At 42.3% G+C, this 24,724-nt stretch overlaps 1 protein-coding gene across 1 annotated transcript in view; it reads right to left on the reverse strand.

Annotated features, from left to right (window-relative positions):
• ppp1r9a (protein phosphatase 1, regulatory subunit 9A) overlaps positions 1-24,487 on the reverse strand; it is a gene marked incomplete at both ends in the record, with an annotated part of 42,763 nt that extends 18,276 nt beyond the window's left edge. Inside the window, 5 exons of the mRNA XM_080515532.1 lie at positions 1,630-1,765; positions 6,949-7,053; positions 10,559-10,679; positions 11,300-11,432; positions 23,099-24,487. Of these exons, the coding sequence (XP_080371658.1) occupies positions 1,630-1,765; positions 6,949-7,053; positions 10,559-10,679; positions 11,300-11,432; positions 23,099-24,487 (1,884 nt within the window). The remainder of the gene's footprint in view (positions 1-1,629; positions 1,766-6,948; positions 7,054-10,558; positions 10,680-11,299; positions 11,433-23,098) is intronic.
• Between the last annotated feature and the right edge of the window lie 237 nt (positions 24,488-24,724).

Raw genomic sequence — 24,724 nt, forward strand, 5'->3', positions numbered from 1 at the left:
ACATCATCAGCTCAAAATTACTGCAATATGTAAATCTGTGATGACTTCTGATGAATGAAATAAGCTTCATGAGCGCTAATGCTTCTGAGCATTTATTTTGTGGGTGCAATGTGTTTACACTGTGGTTATTATTATTTTTTTCGTTTATTATGATCCTTTTTCATCAATGACTGTAGAATATCACATTGTGACCGTCACTGTTCGGTGGACACAATAATCGCGTTGAAGTAAAGTTGTCACGTTGAGACTGAATACAGAGCACGCATATTGCATAACTAATGTTTTCATCCTTCTCCATTCGAACCACCAACAGTGGGCACACATACATGTTGGAATACACACAATCACAACGCACTAATGAGCGGAGGTGTCTGTGTGATGTACGTCCTCTTGGGATCGAGTTCTCGTCACCAGTACAGAGCCACTGTCACATCAAGCCACAAAGACCTCAGATTAAAAAATAAATCCCACCCCGATAGCCGCCCACCACCCCACAATCCTTCTATTATTTATAGGGATATTAATATTGATGAGCCCTTTTTACGGCCCCACACATCTATGTAATGACTCTGTTAGTGTTTACTCGACCAGTTGTGTGGAAATTTATGGTGGTTTTCCTGCACCACAGTGACAGATTCCAAGTGTTTGTTTGTTTTTTTTTTTGTTTTTTTACAGCTGCTCACAATCTATAGTATCGATTAACAATTCAAATGCAATCAACTTTTCTATTGTGCATTTTCTTATGTGTGGATTTGTTGGGAGGAGCTTTCATTTTGGATCTACATGATGACAAACGGTTTAAAGCAAGTCGAATTAGGGAGGCTTCTTGCAAATGTAAAGGGTTGCAGCACATGAAGTGTGTGTGATTGTGTGTGTGTGTGTGTAGCTATGATTGTGGAAGTGCCAAGATCAGCATGTGAAGCTCGGCGAGGGGTTCTTTAAGCATGAAGACTCTCATTTCACCGTTCACCAGGAAATCAAAGACTTCAGACAGCAGCAGAGTTTATGTTCGCCTGCATATGAAATGTAGAAGGAAGCGGGACTGCCTCTGTATGAAGGTGATGACACACTTTGCATACCATTAGGTTACTACTGTCTGCTACCTCTTGTTTGTCATCATGGCACACGCACACACACACACACACACACATACACAGAGGGAACAGCAGGAATCGCAGGGTCATGAGCTGAGTGTCTGGTGGATTAAACATGCTGTGAGTAAGCAGCAGAGCCGCAGAAGGAAACGCTGAGTGATGCTTTCTAGGACCGAAGCTCACACGGGATCCTCTTAGTATGTGCGCCCATGAGAGAAAGTGTTTTGTGCGGCAGCATCAAAGCGTCCTGTCAGTCAGCTTTATGGAGTTAATCAGCTAAAACCTCCAGTCAACCGTCATGAAAAATGAGCCAATTTGCATTTCGTGACATCCGCTCAACTGACATGGGAATTTAGGTCTGACAAACAAATTCTGATCAAATATTATTTATTCAAATGACATAGTCTTAATGAAGAGCTGTCATCTTGTCATATGCACAGGCGATGCCGTCATGTAATGTACAGACCATCTTTTGTTGCACTTTCAAAACCATCCTTCATCTTGTGCCGTGGTTAGAGGGACGTGTGGTCGTTACCTCGTCATCGTCGGCGTCATACTGGGCGTACTGCTGCTCCAGCAGCTCTCGCTGTCTCCTCTCCTGCTCCAGGGTCTGCTGGATGAGCGTGGCCACCTCACTCTGCTGACCCGGGCGCTCCCGGCCTATTACAAACCTGCAACAGCACAGATTTTTGTATTTTTTTTTGACAAACAGTACTGGAGATTCAAGAGGTGTGTGATCGTGTGCCTGTAAAAGCAAATGGGTAGTTTGGGTTTCATGATAGAATAATCAACCATCGTTTCAAGCATCAATTGTGCTTTTCAATAGTGATGTGATTTCAAGAGAAAGGGCACCTGACAAGAAAACCTGGAGTCAGAATTAAACCAGCAGCATCCTATAGAAGAAATACACAACATTAATAAATACTTTTTTAAAAAGCGCGTGTCTTTACCAAGTGATCCAGGTACATTGAATCCTGATTGAACATCTGATTATTGTGCCATTTCCACTGAAAACATGTACAACCATGAAATGGGTGACAATTTCATGTGCGTTCCCGTGAAAAGCAGCAGCGACCTCGGTTACAGGCTGGGAGCAACAGAGGCCCACAGCCACACAGCAATGACAGCAATATTTGCTGACGTATCAGGGTAGGGCTGGGAGACGGGACACGCATAATAATGTGAAAAGACAGCCAGCTCAGGCCAGGCAGTTACGCTATTAGCCTGGCAGAGAAAACCATGGGCTGTGAATGTTACCGACCATTAACTCCGGAAGTTACACATAATATAACCACGGAAAACATCCGTTACAACATGAGTAGTTTAAAAGATTAACTTTGTCTGAGACATAGCTTGCTTTCCAGAAAATCTTGTATTTTACATATATTTCTGTTTGCAAGTATTAATGGAACAAAGAAAGATATAAAATGGATACAGATATAAAACCTGTATAATGCTGTAGTGATTTGTATTCTGGCTTCAGTGAAAATGTCCCTAGTTTGAGTTTGGGGGCTTTTCTTTACTAAGTTTGCATCTCTCTCTGTGCGTGCTTGGGTTTTCTCCAAGTACTCTGTTACCTCATGACACCAATCAAGATAAAGTATGATAATAAATGCATGGGGAGTCTTAATGTTTCATATTTGACCTTAGTTTCTAATGAAATGCATCAATCAGGTATGGCTATGCCCAAACTGGAGGCTAGAAAACAACCAGGACCATATGTTGGATTAAAGAAAGATGGATATTAAACATAAAAACCGGGCAGCAACCACAGCAATATTATAGGAAACAATTTATTTGTCGTGAGCTCCGAAGTTGCAAAGCAATAACGTTGATGAATCAATATGACTTATCAAAGGAAATCTCGAGCCCAGTGGGGTTCCAGTAACTGTGTGTATTCTGAGCATTGTTCAGACCCACTGTTACAGTGTAAGTGTGTTAGAGTGAGAGAGGAAGATGGAAAAAGAGAGCAAGAGTGGATTCGAGATAGGGCCTAATCAAGTGAATTCATTTCCCGAGAGCTCTTTCATATATTACTGAAGGCGATGTAGAAAAGGACTTACGCTCCAGCAGAGAGGCGTTTTTGATCTACATGTGAAGGAACAAGTGAAGGGCAGGACACAGAGAACGTTATAAAAAAAATATAAATAAAAAAATAAAAGAAGAGGAGAGAGAGAGAGAGAGAGATGGAGAGGCCTTGGACAAGTCAACTACTTTACTCGAGCGAGCCTTTGGACGGCGTGGAAGTCTGAGGAGGAGGTGACCTGGAAACCGACTTCCTCCTCACGCACAGGGAGTCTGTCTGAGTTCCTCACCCGCCTCCCGCTGACCCGGGACTGCCACACAGGGAGCCGTTTCAGCTCGACGGCAGAAAGCTTCAATGCGAATTTATTCCATTTGCTCTAATTGCCTCAGACGCGGTGCTAATACACAGAATAACTCAGGAACCCGAGGGGACAAAATATTCGATTTTTAAGCCTTCGCTGAAAAAGACAGCCGGATAGGAGGATAGAATGAGAGGGATGGTGGGAGAAACGCTGCGGGACACGTGTCTGCCACATGAGGTGACATTGGGATGACAGGCGTTTGGGGATGTCAGCACAGGTTCACACATAACAGATATGACTGATCAGACACTGTGAGGATCGACTCGCTATCATAGTTCCTGCTCTTCTAATATGTCTTTTTCGAAGAACGCTTCATGTGTCATGATCAGATTCAAAGAGGAGATTATCAATATTTTTTTCTCTTCAATTATAGACAACTAGGTGGAATATTTTCTCAAAATTCCCAAGACGGTGTAAGAAAGGACAATCCGTAACCCTTCATGAGTCAGATGAGTTGTTTAGAATTGATACCAACCATTCGATACACAATTCATGAAGCAGTTGTGCGAGACAAGAAGCTCAGGGAGAGTTTTGAGGATTTAGGAAAATTATAACATCTGCTTTAAATAATTTTACAACCACTCTTTTGATTAGTCCCTTTGCTCTGATTAGCCATTTCTTCAAAATATGGAAAAAATGTTTGCAACCACTATTAGATACTTGATTGCTTGCATTTTTAGGTGATTTATTTATTCATTCTTTTTTTTTAACAAATAAAACTTTTCCCCCCTTCGAACTAGTGACATTAATTCTCAAAACTATTTCAATAAGCAATCCAAACAATCGACTCTCATAATTTACAAGAAGCAGTATGACGCAAGGTCACAACAAAAAGAAACCAAAACTCAGAGAATCAAACAAATCGAATGGCATTGAAAGCGTCTGGCCCTCGCTGAGGGGCACACACAGATGTTGTGATGTCGAGCCTTCTATGGGAAAGACGAGCACTCGTGGTGACATCTTTGATCGTGGCTTATGTCGTACAGCGAGAGTGATCCGCAGACAGCCATTGTCACCGTCATGCAACTCAAGACAGTCTGAAATAATCTCCCGACATGTCAGAGAGTTAACGACGTCATCTCACGACACAGTGCCAGTGGAAATGATGTGACGATCAAAGCCACACAAGAGATCATAGACTTCATCCATATTCCACGTCTACTTTCACACCCAACTATTTCCCCGCATATAAATGCTAAAAGAACAGAGTTATGGTCTGTTTATTTATTTCCTGAAGACACCGATGGTGATCGCAGATCTTAAAAACGTTAAACGTACTTACTATACAGGATAATGGCGCCGTTTCTGTTTACCGACTTATTTTGCATATAGCCTAGAGGAACGGCATGCATTGATCATTCTAACTTTCTCAACTGCGCTTCTATTGGTTGTAATCGTCAATATGGCAAACCCCTCTCACTGCACGACTGGAATTTAAGCCCCGACAAGAGATATGATCAGAATTGCTCATTTTTTGTTTGGGGCAGGAGAAAATCTGTCTCAAGATAAACTCAAGCAGTCATTTTCCATTGAGGAAACATCTCAGCCACTGCAGCAGTGTATACTGCACTCTCTGGCGGGTTTTTAAATAGTTTTTGGACAACAATGGAGCTCTGTGGCACAGACAAGTAAGCTCTTTTTGGCTTTGGTTGTAAAAACATAAACAATAACTGTTAATAGGATCAATTAACGGGTCTTTAGTTGGTATTTTTATGGGATTTGCTGACTTGTACAAAAATATAACAATGCAGTAACTCTTTTTCTTTTAATTCACTGAAAGCGCTTCTGTGGTGAAAGTTGGATTTTGGTTTTAAGACCAATTGTATACAATTCATATCAGTAGTGTGAATTAATCCTCGTACATTTCTAGCCAGAAATGTTGCTCTGCATGGCCAATCACATCTACAGATAGAATCCTGCATGGTAATGCAACCAAAATCAATAAATTCAACAAAATGCTTTTCTTAATTTCCTACACATATGTCAATGTGATTTATGCAAAATGGCCCTTTACCAGAGTTTTCTGCTAGTCAGAGTGTAAAAACCTGGATGATTCGCTGCTGGAAGTCAGGGTTAAATATAGCTAAAATAGCAAATCTAGGACAGTTGGCCATAAAACCTCTGGTGATCAGACAGAGTGAGGAAAGGATTTACCGAGGAGGAGGTGGCGGAGTGCGTGAGAGATGATGGAGGAAGACTGAGAGAGTGAAAGGGAACAGGGGGCGGGACGAGTGAAAATTGGTCAGGGAAATGACAGTGAGGAGTGACAATTATCATTACAACCTTTGTGTTCATCATCTTTTTGACTCAAAAATGTATTTTTCTTATAGTTCACAAGTAACTCAGGTATACATTTTAAATGTATATACATTTTAAATCATTTTAATACATTTTAAAATGTATTTGTTATTGCTGGTCGCTCTTTCCATCACATGTTCATTTATTTATGGGTGTTCATGGATGCACAGGTGCTAGACGGGATCCTTTTCAGGCTGCCTCGCCCACAGTATATGCTCACTTCCGGGTATGTGTAAAATCTCCATTGTCAATATTAGTTTAGCAAATAACACTTGTCAAGCCAACATGTCCTTGTTTCGCTGCCTGTGCTTCCCACATCACCACTGCAGCCACACTACCGAGGGAGAAACCCACACTGATGACTTTGGATCATTTAGCAGCAATATAACAAATGCCTTGCTGTGTAAAAATGAATCCAACCCGTAACAAGGTGTGTAAACAACGCAATGGGGGACCAGTGGTGGACAGAAGTATTAAAGCAGAGCAATAAGCCATACCAAGAAGATGAAGGGAAAAAAAGGAACGCCAACGTCACAAATCAATTGAAAGCCGAGATGGCAGTTTTGCAATGTTGCCAAGGATAGCTCTGGCAATCCAAATGAAAGCCTTCCTGCCATACTGTGTGTGCGTGTGCGTGTGCGTGTGCGTGTGCGTGTGCGTGTGCGTGTGTATTCCACTGCTCTCAGCAGCCCCACTGCCAAAAACTGCTCGACTGTCCAGCACATAAGACTTTGGTCACATACTGTGTTTCTCACTGAGTGGCTGCTAAAGGGGCTGTTTTGCAACCTTTGCACAATGACAGCAGGACTGAATGAATTCAGGATTACTCTACTTGGTATTCCGCTCAGATCTCACTGATTGAAGAAGACTTTAAAGAGCAGAGGCCCTGCTTCATGACATGCATTGCATTATTGCAGTCGACTTGATGTCAACTGCAATAATGCATTGTATAATCTTACAAATGAATATACTCACACAAAATCCTCACTATACTTTTGGTTCTCAATGTTTTCTTTTTTGACACCTCAATCTTTTAACATTTAACACACTGGGTCACTGGCGTCACACTGTCCCATTCACATTATCGCAGCATGATTTAATGTGGCTTCAGATGGGCCCAAACTATTAGTTTGCAATAGTTCTTGTTTGAGGTTGTGTGTAAATCTTACCGGACAACTCCAGATGTGTTCCTGAGGACGGAGGCAGCGAAGCTCTGTGTTACACCCACGAGGCTCGTCCCGTCCACTTCCACAATCTGGTCATTCACCTTAATCCTGACACACACAGAAAATTCAAAACTGGTAGAAAGCAGAAAAATAAAGCTTTGCTTCTGCAGTAGACAGACGACATTCACACATTTGTAACAAAGGACAGGCAGAAACACATGGAAAGAATGGAAACCTGCCAGACACTGAAACTTCAAATGATCTTGTAAAAAGGGGCAGAAGCGCTCACTCATTGTACATTTTTTTGACAATTGAACCTTGCATGTCAATTTATAAGAGGGTTAACAGTCAACAAGAGGCACAAGGGGGAATCACAAACTGCAATATCGTGCACGTTCACGTTATTTTCAAAATTACAACAGTGCCAGACTTTTCTTTAGGTCACAAATTCCCGCTGTGATGACTGCAGACTCCTGCACGGCCCAGAGACAGAAGAGATGAGGCTCAAAACACACTAGCTGGGCTAACGAGGACACAGAGGCCGGCTCGCCTTTCGCCCTGAGCCACAGAACATCCGACGTTTCAGCTCTGCTCTGGACTTGATGGGAGGTCATGCAAGTTTGTGGCCTGGAAAGAAACTCCTGATTTAGTATTCATGATGAGGGACTCGTGAGAAAATCACTTAAAAGGAACCTCCTTGCTAAATATTCAGTTTAAATCCACATGAAATTTGCATAAAAAAAACTGACAGAGATATTTTGAATCCAGCAATTGAATAATGTCTGCAACATATGAATAAAACAAAAACCAGTGCTCATTGTTTAGCAAAAAAAGAAAAAAGAAAAAAGAAAAAAAAGCTCTGCCTGCCGTATTATATTTCAGGACTTGAAGGCAGAAAATAAACATCATTTTGACCTCAACTGTAACGACCCTGCTCTTGTTTTGGCCAGGGAGCAAGAGCCTGTAAACTTTGATAATTTCTCCAAACACAGAATTTAGTAACACCGGACTCAGTCTACTGCGCATATTGATTATCTGAATGAGGGGCAAATGAAGGCCTTTTAAGTCAATGGTTCTTGATTTGCATGATGGAACAGCTGAAGGGCCTCCAGGCACAATTTAAAAAGAATGGAAATTATAAGGTAAAGATTATATGTTAGGGGATTTCAGGGACATTCATTAATAAAAGAGTACTTGATGTACAATTGCACTTATAGATGCACTTGAAATGGATGGATTTCTTTGGGATTGATGGTCAAACATAACACAGAAGAGGGTAAAATAGTATGTGTGTCGTGTTTTCAATGAGTTCCACATCGAAATGCAGGGTACCTACAATCCCCAACCATATCCAAAATCCCAGCTGAGACTCCATCTCAGTCGATAACAACATGCATCAGCTCCCTGAGTGGATTTAATACAACGGTGACACTGAACACATCAACCAGAGCTGTCTTATGGATTTATAGAGACGCGTCAATCTGACAGCCAGACAGACAGTGAGCAGGATGTCTGTCAGCGGCTCACATGAGTTTCTGACCTTCACTGCTTCAAACGTCTTAATGCAGCTTTGTATGGCCAAAGCTGGTTGTTCTATAACTGGCAGCGGCAAAAGGAACACGAGGACACACCAACAAGAAGACGTCAGCGAATGCAAATCACAGCCAAGTCTCTCTTTCAGTCTGCCTGTGTTCAGTCAGCCTCCCCGGGGCCCCGGACCTCCAGGCTGTTGACCATTGACTGAAACGACGAGTGAAATCATCAATTCTATTGTTTTCTTTCCAGCGCGGCCAAAAGTTAGCGTACAAAGTTTAAAAAGCATGTCTCTGACCTAAACTTATTTATGCAGCCACTAAAGTTTGCGCAGAGGTCAGCTGCAAATAGAGAAGTTGAAGAAGTCGGAATCACTGAGAGCGAGAAGTGGAAGGATTTCACTGAGTTTGAAGTCTCGGAGTCATCACTCCTCACTGCATGGTGGATTCTGCCACCATGACACTTCAATCCACAATTTCTACATGTGGAGAACGACACAATAAAAATGCAGTGCTGCCAAGATTAGCACAGTGACATAACATCCCTGCAATTGTTCACATGCATTTTCACCAACTATTTTCAAAAACTTCACGATATTTCTACATGCAGCACAATTTTTAAAGTAAGATTTGAACCATATTTAATGAAATCCATCCATTGAGAAAAATGTTTGACAAACTTTCAAAAAGAGGAAGTCCACTTCCTTATAAACATGGAGCTCTGATGCCTTAATGCATATGTGATTTGTTTCAGTCCAAAGAGTATAATCATCCATATTTATGTTTTATATTCCGAGTCATCACTTTGCATGAATTTACTTCTGTACATATTTTCTTCAGGACTTTAGTGGGTCAGCGACATTACAGATACAAAGAGGAAGCAAGAATAAAGAACAGTCCCCAATTATAAATAAATATATGGCATTATCCTGACACATAGTTCATATGAACATCACCACAACAAACTCTAGCTTTTAAGAAAACTCAGACAATTTGAGGGCAGATATACTAAAACATAAAACTTTTTTATTTTTCTAAGTAAGTCTTGTCTTTTCAGCCACTATCTCATTAATTATTAACATAACAGCATCGACAATGAGAAAGTGCAGTGAACTGGGCTCCAGTAACATTCAAAACAGTTTTTGCGGTTTGCCGGAAAAGGCTGACAGGCACAAACACATATATTGAACTTGAGCTTCAGCACAGCCTTTGTCGGATGTTTTCGACGTTTCACACCAACTTCGCCCCCTCACTGAGACTTTTCGGAGTCACTGAAACTTGTCATCTTAGAACTGATGAGCTTTTCTGAACACGCCGATTCCCATTCGCCGCTGCTCCCCGCCTTCGTCTCTCTCTGCATTTTATCTAATCTCACTGTCATATGGCAGCAGTGGCTGCGACATAAAAGAGAAGATTAATCCCAAATGAAAACACACCTACCGCAAATAAGTCCCAGTGCATTAAAGTTTGCATGAAAAGCTTGAGAGTGCTGGCTCTTTCACTGAGAGGAGTTACCTATTAGCTTTTAATTTGGTTATGGAGAAACCTGCGCCATACACATACACTCAGATATTTTTCAGATCGCAGGCAGGAAACCACAACTTTCCTGCTGAGACTCTATCGTCTCCTCTCTTCTTGGCTGAGCGCGTACTCTGCAGCGATCACACTTCATAATGCACAAAGACACGCAAATGCATCATCCAGGGACGAGGATAGAAACACTATGTGAACCACCAAGTCTGCAGACAAACACTTCGTCTGCAAAAAACTAAAGCACAAAATACAAAAGCTCTACGACAACATGAAATGTTTTTGTCATACATTTCACATACACACACACACACACACATAGACACTCTTGGTGGATTCAGTCTGAACCCCCGCTGCTAAATCTGACAGGGACAGTGTGTGACTGTGTGCAAGCGCGAGTGTGTGGTGACTTTGTGGCTCAAACACCAGCGCTGATTAACTGTTGCCGCCATCTTTTCTCCAGCACACCGATCTTTCCTGCCTTTTTTTGGAATTTGCAGCCAGCGGAGTGACGTTGTGCGCTCGGGAGCAAAAACAAAAGCTGCTCTTACCGGCTGTCTCTCTCAGCGGCGCCACCCTCAATGACAGTCTTGACAAAGATGCCCAGTTTCTCCAGGCCTGCATCCGCACCGACACCCATCCCAATAATACTGATCCCCAGGCCATCCTCATCTGGAAATGCACATAAACTTGCAATTAATTTACGCATTTGGAAGCAAGTGGTGGGAGATTATATTTTAAGGCTTTGTAAAGAAATTTAAATTGAAATCGAGAACACACAGAAGAAAGAAATATGAGAAAAAAGTAATAAAGATAGATTAAACAGGGGGAGAGAAAGAAAGAAGAGACCTATGAAACGTGAGCTGGCAATCATATAAATAGGAGATATCCCAGATAGGAAAATCCCCTCATCCTTTCCAGCCCTGCATCAATTATTCAGAAGCTGTTACATAATAGGGAAGGGATGGAGGAATTCTACAATGTAAAGGGACTCAAAGCAGTGAAATCTCAATAGGACAAGACAAGCGGAAAAGATGCCATATCACCCCTTTGTAGCTCGTGCTGGGGAATTAAGACAAGCTGTGCACTTTCATGCTTTTTAGTGTAATCTAAGGGGATTTCTAGTCAACTGCAATTCAGCGACAGAGAAAAGCACAGAAGATATGTTTTCAGGAGTCTAAAAATAACTCTGTGCCTTTGTTAGTAGCCAGAGATCTGAGCTTTGAGTTGTGATTCTGTGTGATGAGAGCCGGAGAGGATCAACAAAATCATTAAGGTCTTTTTAGACTCGCCTTTCTCCAGCTCCACGGGGAAGAGTTCCAGTTTCTCCACCCTTTTCTCCAATTCATACTCAGCAGAGGAAGCCACAGGATCCACCTCCTCATTACGCCGGTCATAGTCCTCATTGGAGTAGGTGTTGAACACCTGAAAGAAAACAAGCGAGAGGTAATAATAGTTATCACCTAATATCCACACATTTCATTATTATAATCTTATGACTTCGGTGACTATAGATCTTTATGGAAGCATTGCAAACGGGACACCTTTATGTATGAAACAGCCTGATAGGCAAATGTTTGGAGATTATTTAAATGAACTTTAAAAGGCACACGTGGCAACATTCACAGTTCATGTAAACATGAATATGTAATGCCATTATTTAAGTAGGAGTGAATACAGATGATTATGAAACTGAATGAAGACCTTTATCGAGCAGCACACTAAAATCCCCACCTACAATACTGACGCCAGAACTCCAACGACAGTTCAACCAATAACCTAAAATGTAGGGAAACCTAATGGAGTGAAGGAGGCCAGGAAAGCCTCTCTCCTCTGAGCTGTGTGAAGAAGCTCTCTCTGCAGGCAACAGTCAGCTGTCACGTCACATCTCATCCGGGCCCGGCGCTCCACTGCTCTCTGCACCAAGGAGAAAGAGGAGGATGCTCCCTCCAGCGCGTGGGGGGCTATTGTCACATCTCTAGGGTGAGGCCTCTGCAGTCCGCCTGCTGAAGCAGGAGATGTGCCGGTATGCAAAGTGTTTACGCAGACAGATGAACATGCAGTGCATGGTGAGAAAGCCTGAGTGACAGCAAAAGTGTCATCCTGGCTGCCTCCGTGTCTCCTGGTTGGACAGACGCCTGCACGCCCACGCCGACTGCAGCTGCCATTATTAAAATCTGCCGCTGACATTTTGCTCCCCACCAGCGAGGATTTCCTGAAAAGGGCATAACGCATTGAGCTTAATGACGTCAATCACCAGGATCTGTCACGCCTCTGCACGCCACTCATCTGTGATCACACGTTGGCAGATGAGATCAATAAAGCATCATATTGCGTCATGCATATTGATTAACGCCTTAAAGTCAGAGTCTCATTTGTAAAAGTGAACAACAAAAACATTGAGGGCTTGCATGTTGAAAACAATAAAATATTTCCAAAACAGCATGCTTTGTACTTTTATATAGCATGAACAAAAAAAACAGTGCAAACCACTGAGCACCATATTGAAGAGACACTGACGGAGGTACACACAGCTTCGGCACAATGACATTGCGTGATGCTGCCCGTTTTGGTGTTGTTGGGGTTTTTTTTACATTCTCTTCTGAGTGTGATCCTCTGTGAGCTCCCATGACCTCCGTCATCAATCATTCAGTGTGATCAACTGCCCTGCATTATTAATGCTAGAATGCGCACAGACAGACACACATAGAAAAAGATACTCACGCACATTTGCATATATGCACATTACATTTTAGACAACTATAGCAAGGTAGGTACTAATACATAAAACACACAATGGCCAATAGAACACATGCAGACACGCGTGTATGCTGTAAATAGGTCTATCCGGATACAGTTACACACACGCAAACACACACTCCACCATTGGAAGTCAGTACTAATGGCCTCTCTAAGCCCTCGTGCACTATCTACAAACACATTAGCATGTGGCCAGTCACTCCAGGGAGAAACAGAGAGAGAGACAGGAGGTCATGAAGGAAGATGAGGACAGATGAGGATGGATCTGCGAGGGAGGGCGAGCAAAGGCGAGATGGGGAAGGTGCCGTGATGGAGGGAAGATAAGGAAAGGCCGGACGAGGGAATTCATTCAAACTGGGAGAGAGATGAGCTGAAAAGTCAAAGACTGGACGAGACAGCGATGGCGGCTGAAAGAGGGAGTGACAAGATAAATGAAACGGCATGCTCGGGGGGGAAATAAACATAGGCAGGCAGAAGAAACATGAAGGGAAAACAGAGAGACAAACAATAAATGGAAAGCTTTAGCTCACAACATGGAGAAAACCTTGGTGCTCCTTATAAATACTACAGGTACACATCTCCATCCTGTTCAGTCATCCACTAATTCACCAGGAAGAAATGGCCATGTTCAGTCAATGAGGTAAACAAGGACACTCCCAAAGTAACAGCACAGCTCAAATATTCTTTAGGGAGGCATAAAAGAGCTAAAAAAAAAAAAAAAAGCCTGCTGAAATGTAAAGGTCAGCAAGCACAGCCCAATAACTGATTCCACAACCTTTTTCAGTCACGGCTACTTCAAACTGAGCAAAATGTTCCCACTTTGTGTCTCACACAGGACGTACAATGTATTTTTGGTTCTTTGACAATAATTGCATTTTGTTCTGGTAAAGAAGTCGCTTTTTGATGAGAATAATCAGACAAGAGACAAGGAGCTAAAAAAAGCATGGGGAAAAAGGGACAGTGTCTTTCAGCCTAGTGGGAGGCTGTGTTTAACCTTGACCGTGTGTTCAGATGCTGCTGCTTCGACACTACAGCGAGGTGAAAAACATCAACTGTGTAAAGCCAGAAAGCACCAGGCTGAAAGCACTGTCCTCTGTGTACCTCAAGTGCAGGGATACTGTTTCAATTCAATTCAATTCAACTTTATTTATAGAACACCAAATACAACAAAGTCACTCGAGGGCACTTTTACAGAGAAAACCCCCAACAAGACTTAGCACAGGTGACACAAAGCAATCTGAACAGTTGGCTGCCACAGAGTCAAGATACGAAATAAAACCGGACAGTTTCATCACAACAAACGATGCCTATCAATTAGCCGATCCACTAAAGCAAAGCAATGTGTGGAACTGTGCATCCTGCACTGAGCTTGAACAAAACCGTGCCACCAAACCTCCTGCAACTCTCATATATATTTGATTTGTTTCACAGCTATTGGTCATTTGAGGTTGAACGCCTTCTCATGTTTTTCTCATGATGATAGTTTATGTCTTCATAGATTTTCTGCAACTGTGGTGCATGTAAAGCTTATTTTAGCATTGAATTCATCCCCACACACAATGACATAATTAATAAAGGCTGTCACCATTAACACATTCACAGCAGCACATTGAAATGCTAACGTGATGTATTTATACTGAGGGGATATGGTGCATTAGCATGATTTGTGTTTCAAGATGTCACCAGGCACAGTTGTTCCTGCCGTTATTTACAGATGAAAAAATGTCGTTTTATGCCTCCAAGGCGCCTGTACCCACGCAGATGTCACTTCCCACCGCTACAGGAAGAGAGGAAGAAGGTCAACACTGGCTTCTCGAGCCGGTTTCACGCGGACCCAGCAACTTGAGCAGCAGAGGGCGCAGGGAGGAGAGCAGCACATCACTGGTTGGAAATGTAACAAATACAGATGTGTCACACACTTTGAACCGTCTGAAAAACTGTCTTAGTAAGTAATTAGAGTTTGAATTACTATCTCCAATCACGGCGGCTAACAGTACGTCTAATAGACTGAGATGGACTTCTATTTCTTTACAAATTGTTGTGTTGATGCATTTGTCTGTTAATTTGCGAGTTTCGGAGGCAAAAATCGTTATATTACTTTACCAAAACAACTACTTTGCAATTAGTTTACCTTGGACTGCACAACATCAACAGAGCAAAAGTCCATTATCTGTTTAAACTGGACTTAAGAATGTGAAATGTAAAATAAAAACAAACAAACATTTAAGGTCATTAATTGTGATCACTTCACAATCTTTGTTTTAATTTTATTTAACTTCTTTTGATACCATAACATCTTTCCAAAAGAAATCACAGGAAACACTTAGGGGCTCCACGGACTAATCTCTTAAAGCAATTCATTATCATCTTTTACCTTTTGTATCCTCATCACATCGTGATGACAATCATATCTGGTTGAAGCACATCTTTGTGCTCAATTACAGTCCGTTTTTTTTTTTTTAAATCAAAGAGGCTTCACAATGACAGTCACTCAAAATAGAAGTATACCTAACAATGGTCTGTCTGCCCATATGCTGCCGCTCTCGAACTGAACTGGAACAGTCTTTTGGGAGGATTTAACAGAACACAATCATTTACATGTAAATATATTCTCCTTCAATGCAGCCCGGTTTTTTTTCTTTCAGCTTAAAGGGCTACTTTGGATTTAAGATAAGCATATTCAGATTAAAATGCCACATTTTCCAATTGAAAACTGCCTTTTCAAATAGTTTCACAGACTCTGTTACCGTCCTTACTTTGTAATTGTTGCCACTTATCTTTTCTCAAACTATCCAACCTTGGAATTAATCTTTTTTTTTATTTTTACATACTGTACATTTGATCCAGTAAAAAAAAAAAAACTTAAGATCTTGTAGCTGTTGTTCCAGCTGAGTCAGTTCCTTACAATCTCCCCTCAAAGTCATAAAAATGTCAGATCTCTGATGTCTGAGAGACAAATGGGAAACTCCCACAGTGACTATCCCTCATGCAGATTCTTGTGTCATTCATCACTCAGTCAAACGATATCTATTTTCACCCTCTTCTCACACTCATTCTTCATCTATAAAACACACTGATCAATACGACCGACACTGGGCTGACCCGAGATGCCCACATTTGTACTTTTTCAGTACAACCACCATACTGCAGGCAGTTCGGAGCACACTGGACAGTGGTTCTGCTTGGATAGACAGCTTGGTTATCTTATTTCAAGGTCTCGCAAGATGTACGAGGAAATCTGCTTCAACTCAAACAACTTCACTGAGATCTGTGGATTCTGCTGCAGACACCCTAAAGCCAGAGCCGTTTGGGTTTGTTTCAGGTCATTCATTCAACACAATAATAATTTGTATTAATCAAAGAGTTTACATGCATGTAATGTAAAGTTTTCTGCAGGCTTGTCTGTGCATGCAGGCACGCGTACTTTGATGACAGGGTGCAAGGCAGGTCATCCATCACTGACAAGGTTAGCGGTTCGATCCCATGTTAGAGTATTGACCGACCAACCTTGCTTGGTCGCTCATGGCCTTTGGACAAGAACTGAATAAATGTTCTTAACCAGTGATGTGAGCGAAATCAAGAGTCAAGTCATAGATGGATCTTATTCCTCCACCTAAGGCTGCACCGGTAGGTGCTTTCTAAGTGGCTTTCCCGATGACAGGAGATTAACATGGTAGAGCAGAAGCAGAAGAAAGGGTCATGAATGAGGATGAACTCCGGAGATTATTGGTGCGGGAGAGAAAAGACATTGAGAACACGCAGGAATCTTTAAGATACGGAGAAAATGGAGCAGGGGCAAATCAACAGGAAGAGAAATAGAATGACTCATACGATTCATGTTCTGGTGCAGCACACAGTGAGGCTACTGAAGAGTGAAACAGGCAATAAGGGAGAAATATAGGAAGGTAAATGAAAAAAAAAAAGAAGAGCTGAAGAGCAGGTGAGGCCAGGGGTAATCTGCTGCAGGGCTGTCCGAGTCCCTCCCTAAGATATCACGGCATGGCGTCCAGTCCCGACAGAACAAACTCTGATGGTATTAGACTGGGCCTTTGCTGTATTGGTGCCAAATCTGTCACTCGTCCTGTGGCTTTCAGACACTGGATGCTGCTCAAGACAATAGAAGGCTGGAAAACCCAGGAGAAATGTTCCCACTAACCCAGCAGTGGATTAACTACTGACTGACACATAGATGCACAGACGCAGGCAGACACACATACACCAGGTTTGAGATCTGATAGGTTCTGAGGAAAGTGTCCAGACCCCGAGGGGACGAGACACGTGTTGATGGGGGAAATATACGAACAGCATGAGCTTGACAGGTATAAAAAGTTGGAAATGGAAGATATAGAGGACCAAACTAGAGAAATACAACACTGTCTGTATAAACGGAGGTGAGAATATATTGAAATTTAGTCAATATACGGCCAATCTTTTCATTCTCTTGTCATACATCACTTCTTCTCCGAGGAAGTGGCGCTGACAGCCAGTGCCACAGCACGACAAGTCAGCACTTCTTTTTTAGTCATCAGACAGCTTCCGCATACAGAACAGCAGGACAGATACACATGCTTGTCATACTGGTGGGTATCTTCAATAAAAAAAACCCACAATAAATGTTTCCTATGAATTGTGTTTTTGAATTTTTTTCAGGGTTATATTCAGAAATCTGATTTATCTGAAGCCTTTCAGACTTCATTTCTTTCTACTCTGCAGGGCACTGCATCAGTGACGACCGCAACACCTACCAACAACAAACTACACAACAAGAGATCGGGGAAGAAAAGGGGCACAAATTGAAATAAGAGGGCACAAAATATTACCATACAAAGTGAGTGGGAGGCAGGGATTCAACGTAACATAACAACATGTTGCTTGTTACAGCACATGCCCACTTTCTATGCTATGCAATTCATTAGACTGTGGTAACGACTTGGCAAAGTGTGGGACCATATTTTTACAAAGCATAATAACCACTCTGTGTGATCTGCACCATTGTGAATGTGGCACAGTTCCTTAAAATGGCCCGAGATGGGACAAAACTTATACTAATGGGTGATTGTGCTGTACATGACTCACTATAAACAATGACATTGTAATGGTGCAGCAGGCTGAACGTTCCCATGTACAACCTCAGCAAACATTAACATTGCATCACTGATGTGTTTTTTTTTTTACTGCAATAAAAACTGGCAGAGCAGTGATAATAACATTTGCACGGGACCAAAATTGAGTGAGGGTGGTTGGATTATGGTTCTTGAGGTGGTCTGCTATATACGCACTGACCAGCCTCAAAACCTCCAAGGAACATATCGCCTTTCCTACATCATTAAAAATGCATCCCCCGGGGTAGATCAGGTGGCACCGAAACAAGCAAACAAAAACACAGCTGTATTAATAATGGAGTGACTAAAGCTGCACACATGCACAAATACACACAAATACTCAGCATCAGAGTCAAGAACAGTTGTACGTGTCAGAAACAAGGAGGGGAGAGAGAGAGAGAAAAATCTTCAAAGTGATGATGATTTGCTTTTCCACCGACAGCATGACAACAGCATAATATTTTATGGAGCAGATTGAGCTGAACACATAAAAACCACTGCTGGATCGTTTATTCGGACTTTCTGGCATCAATCACGGAGGGTTCACGATACAAAATACAGTCATGCTTCCACATATAAGCAAATATTTTTCATCAAGCCCCCTAAAAAAAAGTTTTCCCAAAAACACTTGAATGTCAGTTTAACTAACCTCGGCCTCAACCACGGCTTTTGGCAATCTAACAAAATGTCAGCTGTTACACAGCTGCTGTCACACAGGGTTCAGCCTCTACTCCAGCTGAACACTGCGCTCTCCCATCGTAACCAACCACAGTTTGCATAATGAGGAAGCTGACAGCGAGACTCATCTAATTGACTTGAGGGGGGAAAACACTAAAGTTGATATAAGCAGAAGGAAGTGGGTGCTGATGGGTGCAGCCGCTGAGAGGCACATGGATCTAGAAAGCTCTGTAATTGTAACTTTTTACTCGAGTGCAATACATATACTAAACATCATGTGCAAAGATATATGATCATTATATGTGTATCCTGATTATTTCAGTTGTACAGGTACACTGGCAATAACACTATTCTATTAAACTCTATTTGGGGAAAAATAGGGAAAATATCCTTTGGAGAATTTGTTTTATGTAGTTGTCAGCATGGCCATCTGTTATGACTTGTGTTTGTATACTCTCTTATTGATTGGGAAAGAGAGAACTCACAGTATCTGTCTGTACAATTGATCTTCAGCTGTTAAGGCATCCACTGCAATGCAAGACTCTGGAGACCAAGTGGCAGCAACGCTTTTGCCGACATGACTGCCATTTCTGAATGATATTCCCAAAACCCATGTCAGCGCAGGATCCAAAAGTGAAGCAATGTCGCTACAAATATATCATCACGTAGAAAGGCAGGCTCCTCTAGAGTCGAGTAATTCCGGTCTATCAGGAAACAGTCAAAAAGCAAAGTTCCTGGCAACAGGCCATCTAATTTGAGCCTGTGTAGTAGGAGACCCTCTCGATAAGTAATAATACATGTTTACTGTTCATCAACAACACTGTTGGCAAAACTTTCATGTACTTAGGGAAAGACAAGTCCAGATGTCACATCCCGACAAAAAGCTGGGAGCTTCCATTGCCTTGTACTGTATTTGGGGCAGATAAATAACCCCTCTAATCCTCAGAAGAAATAACCACCCCTAATACCCGGCATTGGCAAGATATAGGTTGGCATTTTCGCAATTTTTCAGCATCAGCAACTTTGTCTCTATGTTCTTTCATGCTCCAGTGAGGCACCAGATTAATCAGAGAATTTGTTTTATATACTGCAATGATCGGGATAGGGGGAAAAAAACCCCAGATGGCGAAAGTAGTAATGCGTGTAGGTCGTTCTTTGCAACCAAATGTATGCCGAAAAATCCAATTTGCAAGTACAAGCATATAATTTGGAAGCATTGAATTGGTGACCATGCATCAACCTGTGCATATGTTCCAGATTGTGTACATCAACGACTGAATTGCAACGAGCACAATAATAATCAAGAAAGATACAGAAAACGAATGAGAACAATCTGTGCTGCAAAACAAGCTAACATCAAGTCAAAGACGTCCAAAAAATGTTCCAGCCTTGCAACTACAACATTTTAGCAACAGATGAGTGGAGTGACACACATCCATCATATTGATTATGACTCCGAGCGCAGAGGAAGGCAACTCAGCATTCCCCTAACAGAGCTGCACCAGAATCTAATGGGAGAAAAAAATGCTCGTCTCGTTGATTCAGTGAAACACCACATGCAGAGTGGAGCGGCTGATTAGAAAGCCACTCCACAAAGCATTTAACCGATACTCAACTCATCAAATCTGCTTAATTCTATTAAGATATTGCAGTGCCTTGACTGATCAAAATGTTGGCAGTCTCCAAGCACAAAAAAACAAGAAACACTAAAGAAATGTTGCAAGCGTGAAAGGTAGAAGATGACTACCCGGGGTCCAATAGGGGGAAAAAAGGAGGAGAAATCGGCAACAAGTGAGAGATTGTAAAAAGCTTTGGGGATCTAAGTGTAATCCAGGCTGGAAAATGTAAAACCTGAGAGCTAAACAAGGAAACAGTGCAGCTTAAGGAGTGTGCTGTACATTCGGAGATCACACAATGTATTCTGTCAGCTGCACACAATACCCGAATCTTCTATAGTACATATATCTGTATGTCGAACTGGAGGTATCCTACCAATGAAAAGGAATAAACAGCTGCTTGACTGAACACAAGACCTGATTCTCTTCTGTAAGTCACAGTCTTCTGGAAGCCATGCTGCCTTTGCCTCGAGTCGCTCAAAGCGCTCGTTTCTCACTGGGTCAGTGCGACAGCCAGAGTTTACGGGCATGGAAGCAGCTCGGCAACGCTGGACGAACCGTGAACTGACTCTCTGGTGATATTGGCAATTCTCATCTACTGCGTCATGGCAAGAACTATGTTTGTTTATCTTCTGACTGGTACAAATCTGGAAAATATTTAGTAATAAACCAGTCTGACAGATTTTGACCTGTTTGTCCCAAAGAGGACGTGAATATCTTTCCACTAATTTCAAAGAATCTGTTCATTCTCGACACAAGTGTGTGGCTCTCATGTTGCCAAAACAAGTGGCCCCTTCAAAAAAAATAAAAAAGTCAGAGTACATGTTTACAACTTGTTGCCAAAAATGGGCTGCCATCTTTTCCCTGTGCATGAAGATTAATAAATTAATTAAGCTTCTAAAGCTGGGATGTTAAAATGCTTTATCCGCTTTCCGCTTTGATTTATCCGACTAAGAAACATTACACAAAGAGCAGGGAACGTTGAGTATGAAAAGATGGCAGCTTTTTCTTTTTCAAAACATTTTCTGCAGTGTCCTCCCACAGGGGTCAAGCTGGACTCGTGCAGGGCTGAGAAAATAGCTTTGTTTCTTTCAGTATATTAAGGGACAAAAGAGAACCCTGTTTGTCTGTTTGAAAGGACTGGGGGGGTGGGGGGGGCTGTATGATGGAGAAGTGGGAGGGGTGCATGTCTAATTGTGCATCTCTGTAGGGGCGGGAGGGCGGAGTTTCTCTTGAATATTCCATACAATGAATGAGCGTCAGTTCGCTTCAAAGCAAATTGAAAACTTGAAATGACAGACAACAAGAGAGGCTTCATTGTATTTTGGGGGCCGGTTGACATATATGAGACATCAAGCTTTGTCGTGAAAATGAAAGCAACAAGTAATGCCAACGTAATGTGTCAGAAAAAACATTACTGTGTTGAATATGTTGGACAATGCGTTTAAAGGCTCATGAAAAGTATTTGCACAACATAACAATTTGAATGACAAATACAACAATATCACTCCTCCCATTGTACGAAAGCAGGGTAGTTACACACAAGATTAAAAAAAACCCCAAAGAGTTGAAAACAAAGGCGACAAAAAAAAGGTGCCAACATTTGAAATGCAAGAATGAGTTTGTATATTTTCATGTATACTGTACAGGTTAGGTACTGAAGATGAATAAAGAGCGAGTTGTGTATTTAGGGAACCAACATGATATTTCCTCCACAGAATAACTGGGTTAATTGTTCTGCTTCACCATCACGTGCTAATGGGACTGATTTACAAACTTTATGTATGAACGATCTGAGTGCCACAAGCACAAACTTGAATCTCTTAATCATGACTGTATTTACAACACAAGTACAAACGTGAGTGTGTAACTGGTTGAAAACCTCACAAGTAAAACAAAGATTCCACTATTGAATTAAAACATGAAGGCAACGTGAAACATGTTGTCCGCTACAACAAACGTTAAGCTCACCGATTCTTAAATACTTGGGGATAAAGACTGAAAAATATTTCACATAATCTACAAAATCCATCTTTCCAGTCCACAAACAACAGTGGGCGCATTGTTTTCAACACAGCATTGAGAACAATATCAAAATACCCCAACAAGAAAGGCAACGAGTACTGTGGTAAAGGTAAGTCTATTAACTGAAAAATACCACAGCAGTGCTCACTTGAAGCCAGAAGAATTGAATTCTTTGGAATTTGGTTATAAGCAAGGGAAAACTATTTTCTAATGAACTGCAACCTCAGTTAATCGTACCTTTCTATTCTCACACTCTCTTAGTCTAACCTTCAAATGTAACACGTCAATATGTTTAATAGACTTCTAAATACTTTTATTGATAGTAAAGTGTGAAATATCAACATCACAATTGGCTCCTTGATTTAAAACAGACCAGGAATGAAAACCACTTGGAGAGAAAAAAAAAAAAAAAAGGAAACACAGTGTCTATTGTGAAGATTATGTGGGTGCAGAACCAGCATGACTAACACATGCACAGATGTTGTGCTCATAAACATGTCAAATTCCCAGAGGGCGATGCTCTGACCCTCAAGCTCTGCATCACCAAGCTGCTACAACCTTTAGCTTCAGAGCAACACCTACAATAACTGATCACTCCATCCTTTGTCTTTCATTCAGTAGGACAAACTGAAAAGATAGATAAAGATTACAGGGATCACGTTATTTTAGGATCAAATAACCTCTTCCAAACACAAATTCAGACAACAGATTTGACTAGATGACCAGTTCAATGGTAACTGAAAATAAAAGCCCATAAAAAGAAAGCTCTCGGCTCAATATTAGCCGTCTGTTGTTTTAACCTATTTTTTTTTTTTATAAGAGCTGCATGAGGGCTTTTATCTTGGATTGTGTTTGGTGTGTTTATACAATTTAGGCTTCCCACAACACTTTAGTACAGAATCCAGCTTACCGTAATGGGAGCAGTGCTGAAGCGGATCTTCCTCTTTGGAGGGATTTCCTCTTTGTTCTCTTCTGGCAGACCGGGAATCTCAATCAGATCACAGCCTGGGTCGTAGACAATATCCTCATCGTCGCCATAGAGGTCATCTTCGGGGTCCGTGCAGCTTTCGCCCCAACCCTGGTAACAGGCGTCACCGTCTGCGTTAAAAATCACCCGCTCATTCCCAGGGTATTCCTCGTCAGGTTGGTCCATCTGGTCCTTGGGAGATTTGGGGCTCTTGTCTTCTTTTGAAGCATCCCCGTCCTCTTGGATTCCTCTTGTTGGTACAGCTGGTGGCAGTGCATCATTAGCAGCATTTTCAGTAGCTTTGTTGTTAATCACAGCACCATTAGGAGGTTTTGACGTTTGGGAGTCCCCTCGATTCTCTGCATGTTTTCTCGTGTCTGGGAGTTTTTCCTCTTCCTCACATGAACCGTTAACCTGATTTCCATTGGTGGTGGCACCAGACATATGGCATCCATCTTCCTCCAAAGAATTTCTATCCTTGTCTTGGGATTTTTCCTCCTTCTGAGCCTCGCTTTTGACTTCTGCTGTCTCCCCCCCAGGACTAGGGGTCAGCAGGTCCTCAGAAGACAAAGATGTGGGTAACTTGCCACCTATCCTATTCCGGTAGCTTCCGCGAACTGGAGATTGTCGCGAATCATCCTCACTGACATCCCCTCCAGGGCGCTGGAATCCATCGGGCGAGTAGAGGGCTCGTCTGCTGACTCCTCTGTAGCTAACACTCTGGTTGTTGTGGTCGGCGTTTTCAAAGACAGCGCTGAGCTGGCTGACGGTGGGCGAAGATGCTTCTGTTCTGGAGCACAGTGAGTCTAAGGAGTCTGTACTGCCTCGGTTGGACCTTGCCCCTCGCCAGTCGTCGAGGTGCTCATGGGAACCCCGTTTGTCACGTCCGGAGGGGAAGACCGGTGATTGGGACTGATCACGTGACTGCTGTTCAAAGAGCTTCCTGGTTTCAGAGAATTTGGCTCCAGCGCCTCCGATCCTATCGGCCGATGAAGAATGCTGCAGTTTTATCACTGACCCATCGGCCTTGTTGATGAAGTTGGTGGGCTTTACCAGCTTCTGTGGTGATAAGTCATCATGAACCTTGGTCTTGGCTGTTGCACCGTCTGTGCCCATTTGCATGAACATGTCCTTAATGCGACTGACATGGGAGCCATACTGGCGTCCCCTCGGTTGCTTTACCCGCTCGAAGTCTTTGGGCTTTGAGTCTCCATCAATCCGAGGCTGGTCAAAGGCCTTCTTAAGCGCCTGAAACTCTGCCCGGTAGGCATTACGGTGGGGGGAGGCACTCCGGAGGCTGGTCCTCTCCCCCGAGGCCTCCGTCTTCAGCATGATGATGTCTTTGGATTCAGAGGAGATGTCAGCATTGCCCTGGCCTCATTAGCACATAGGAGTGAGGAGTCGAGTGAGATCCACTGCTCAGTTTGACCCCGCTGATCTTATACTTCCTTCAAAGCCATTCACACCTGCAGAGGGGGGAAAAAGGAAATGCCAGAAAGAGCAGTTTATAAGGAGGAAAACAACAATACAGGAAACATTTAAGACTTTTGCAGGACGGTGGGTCCTCAT

This window comes from Blennius ocellaris (genome assembly GCF_963422515.1).
Source record: "Blennius ocellaris genome assembly, chromosome: 20".
NCBI lineage: Eukaryota > Metazoa > Chordata > Actinopteri > Blenniiformes > Blenniidae > Blennius > Blennius ocellaris.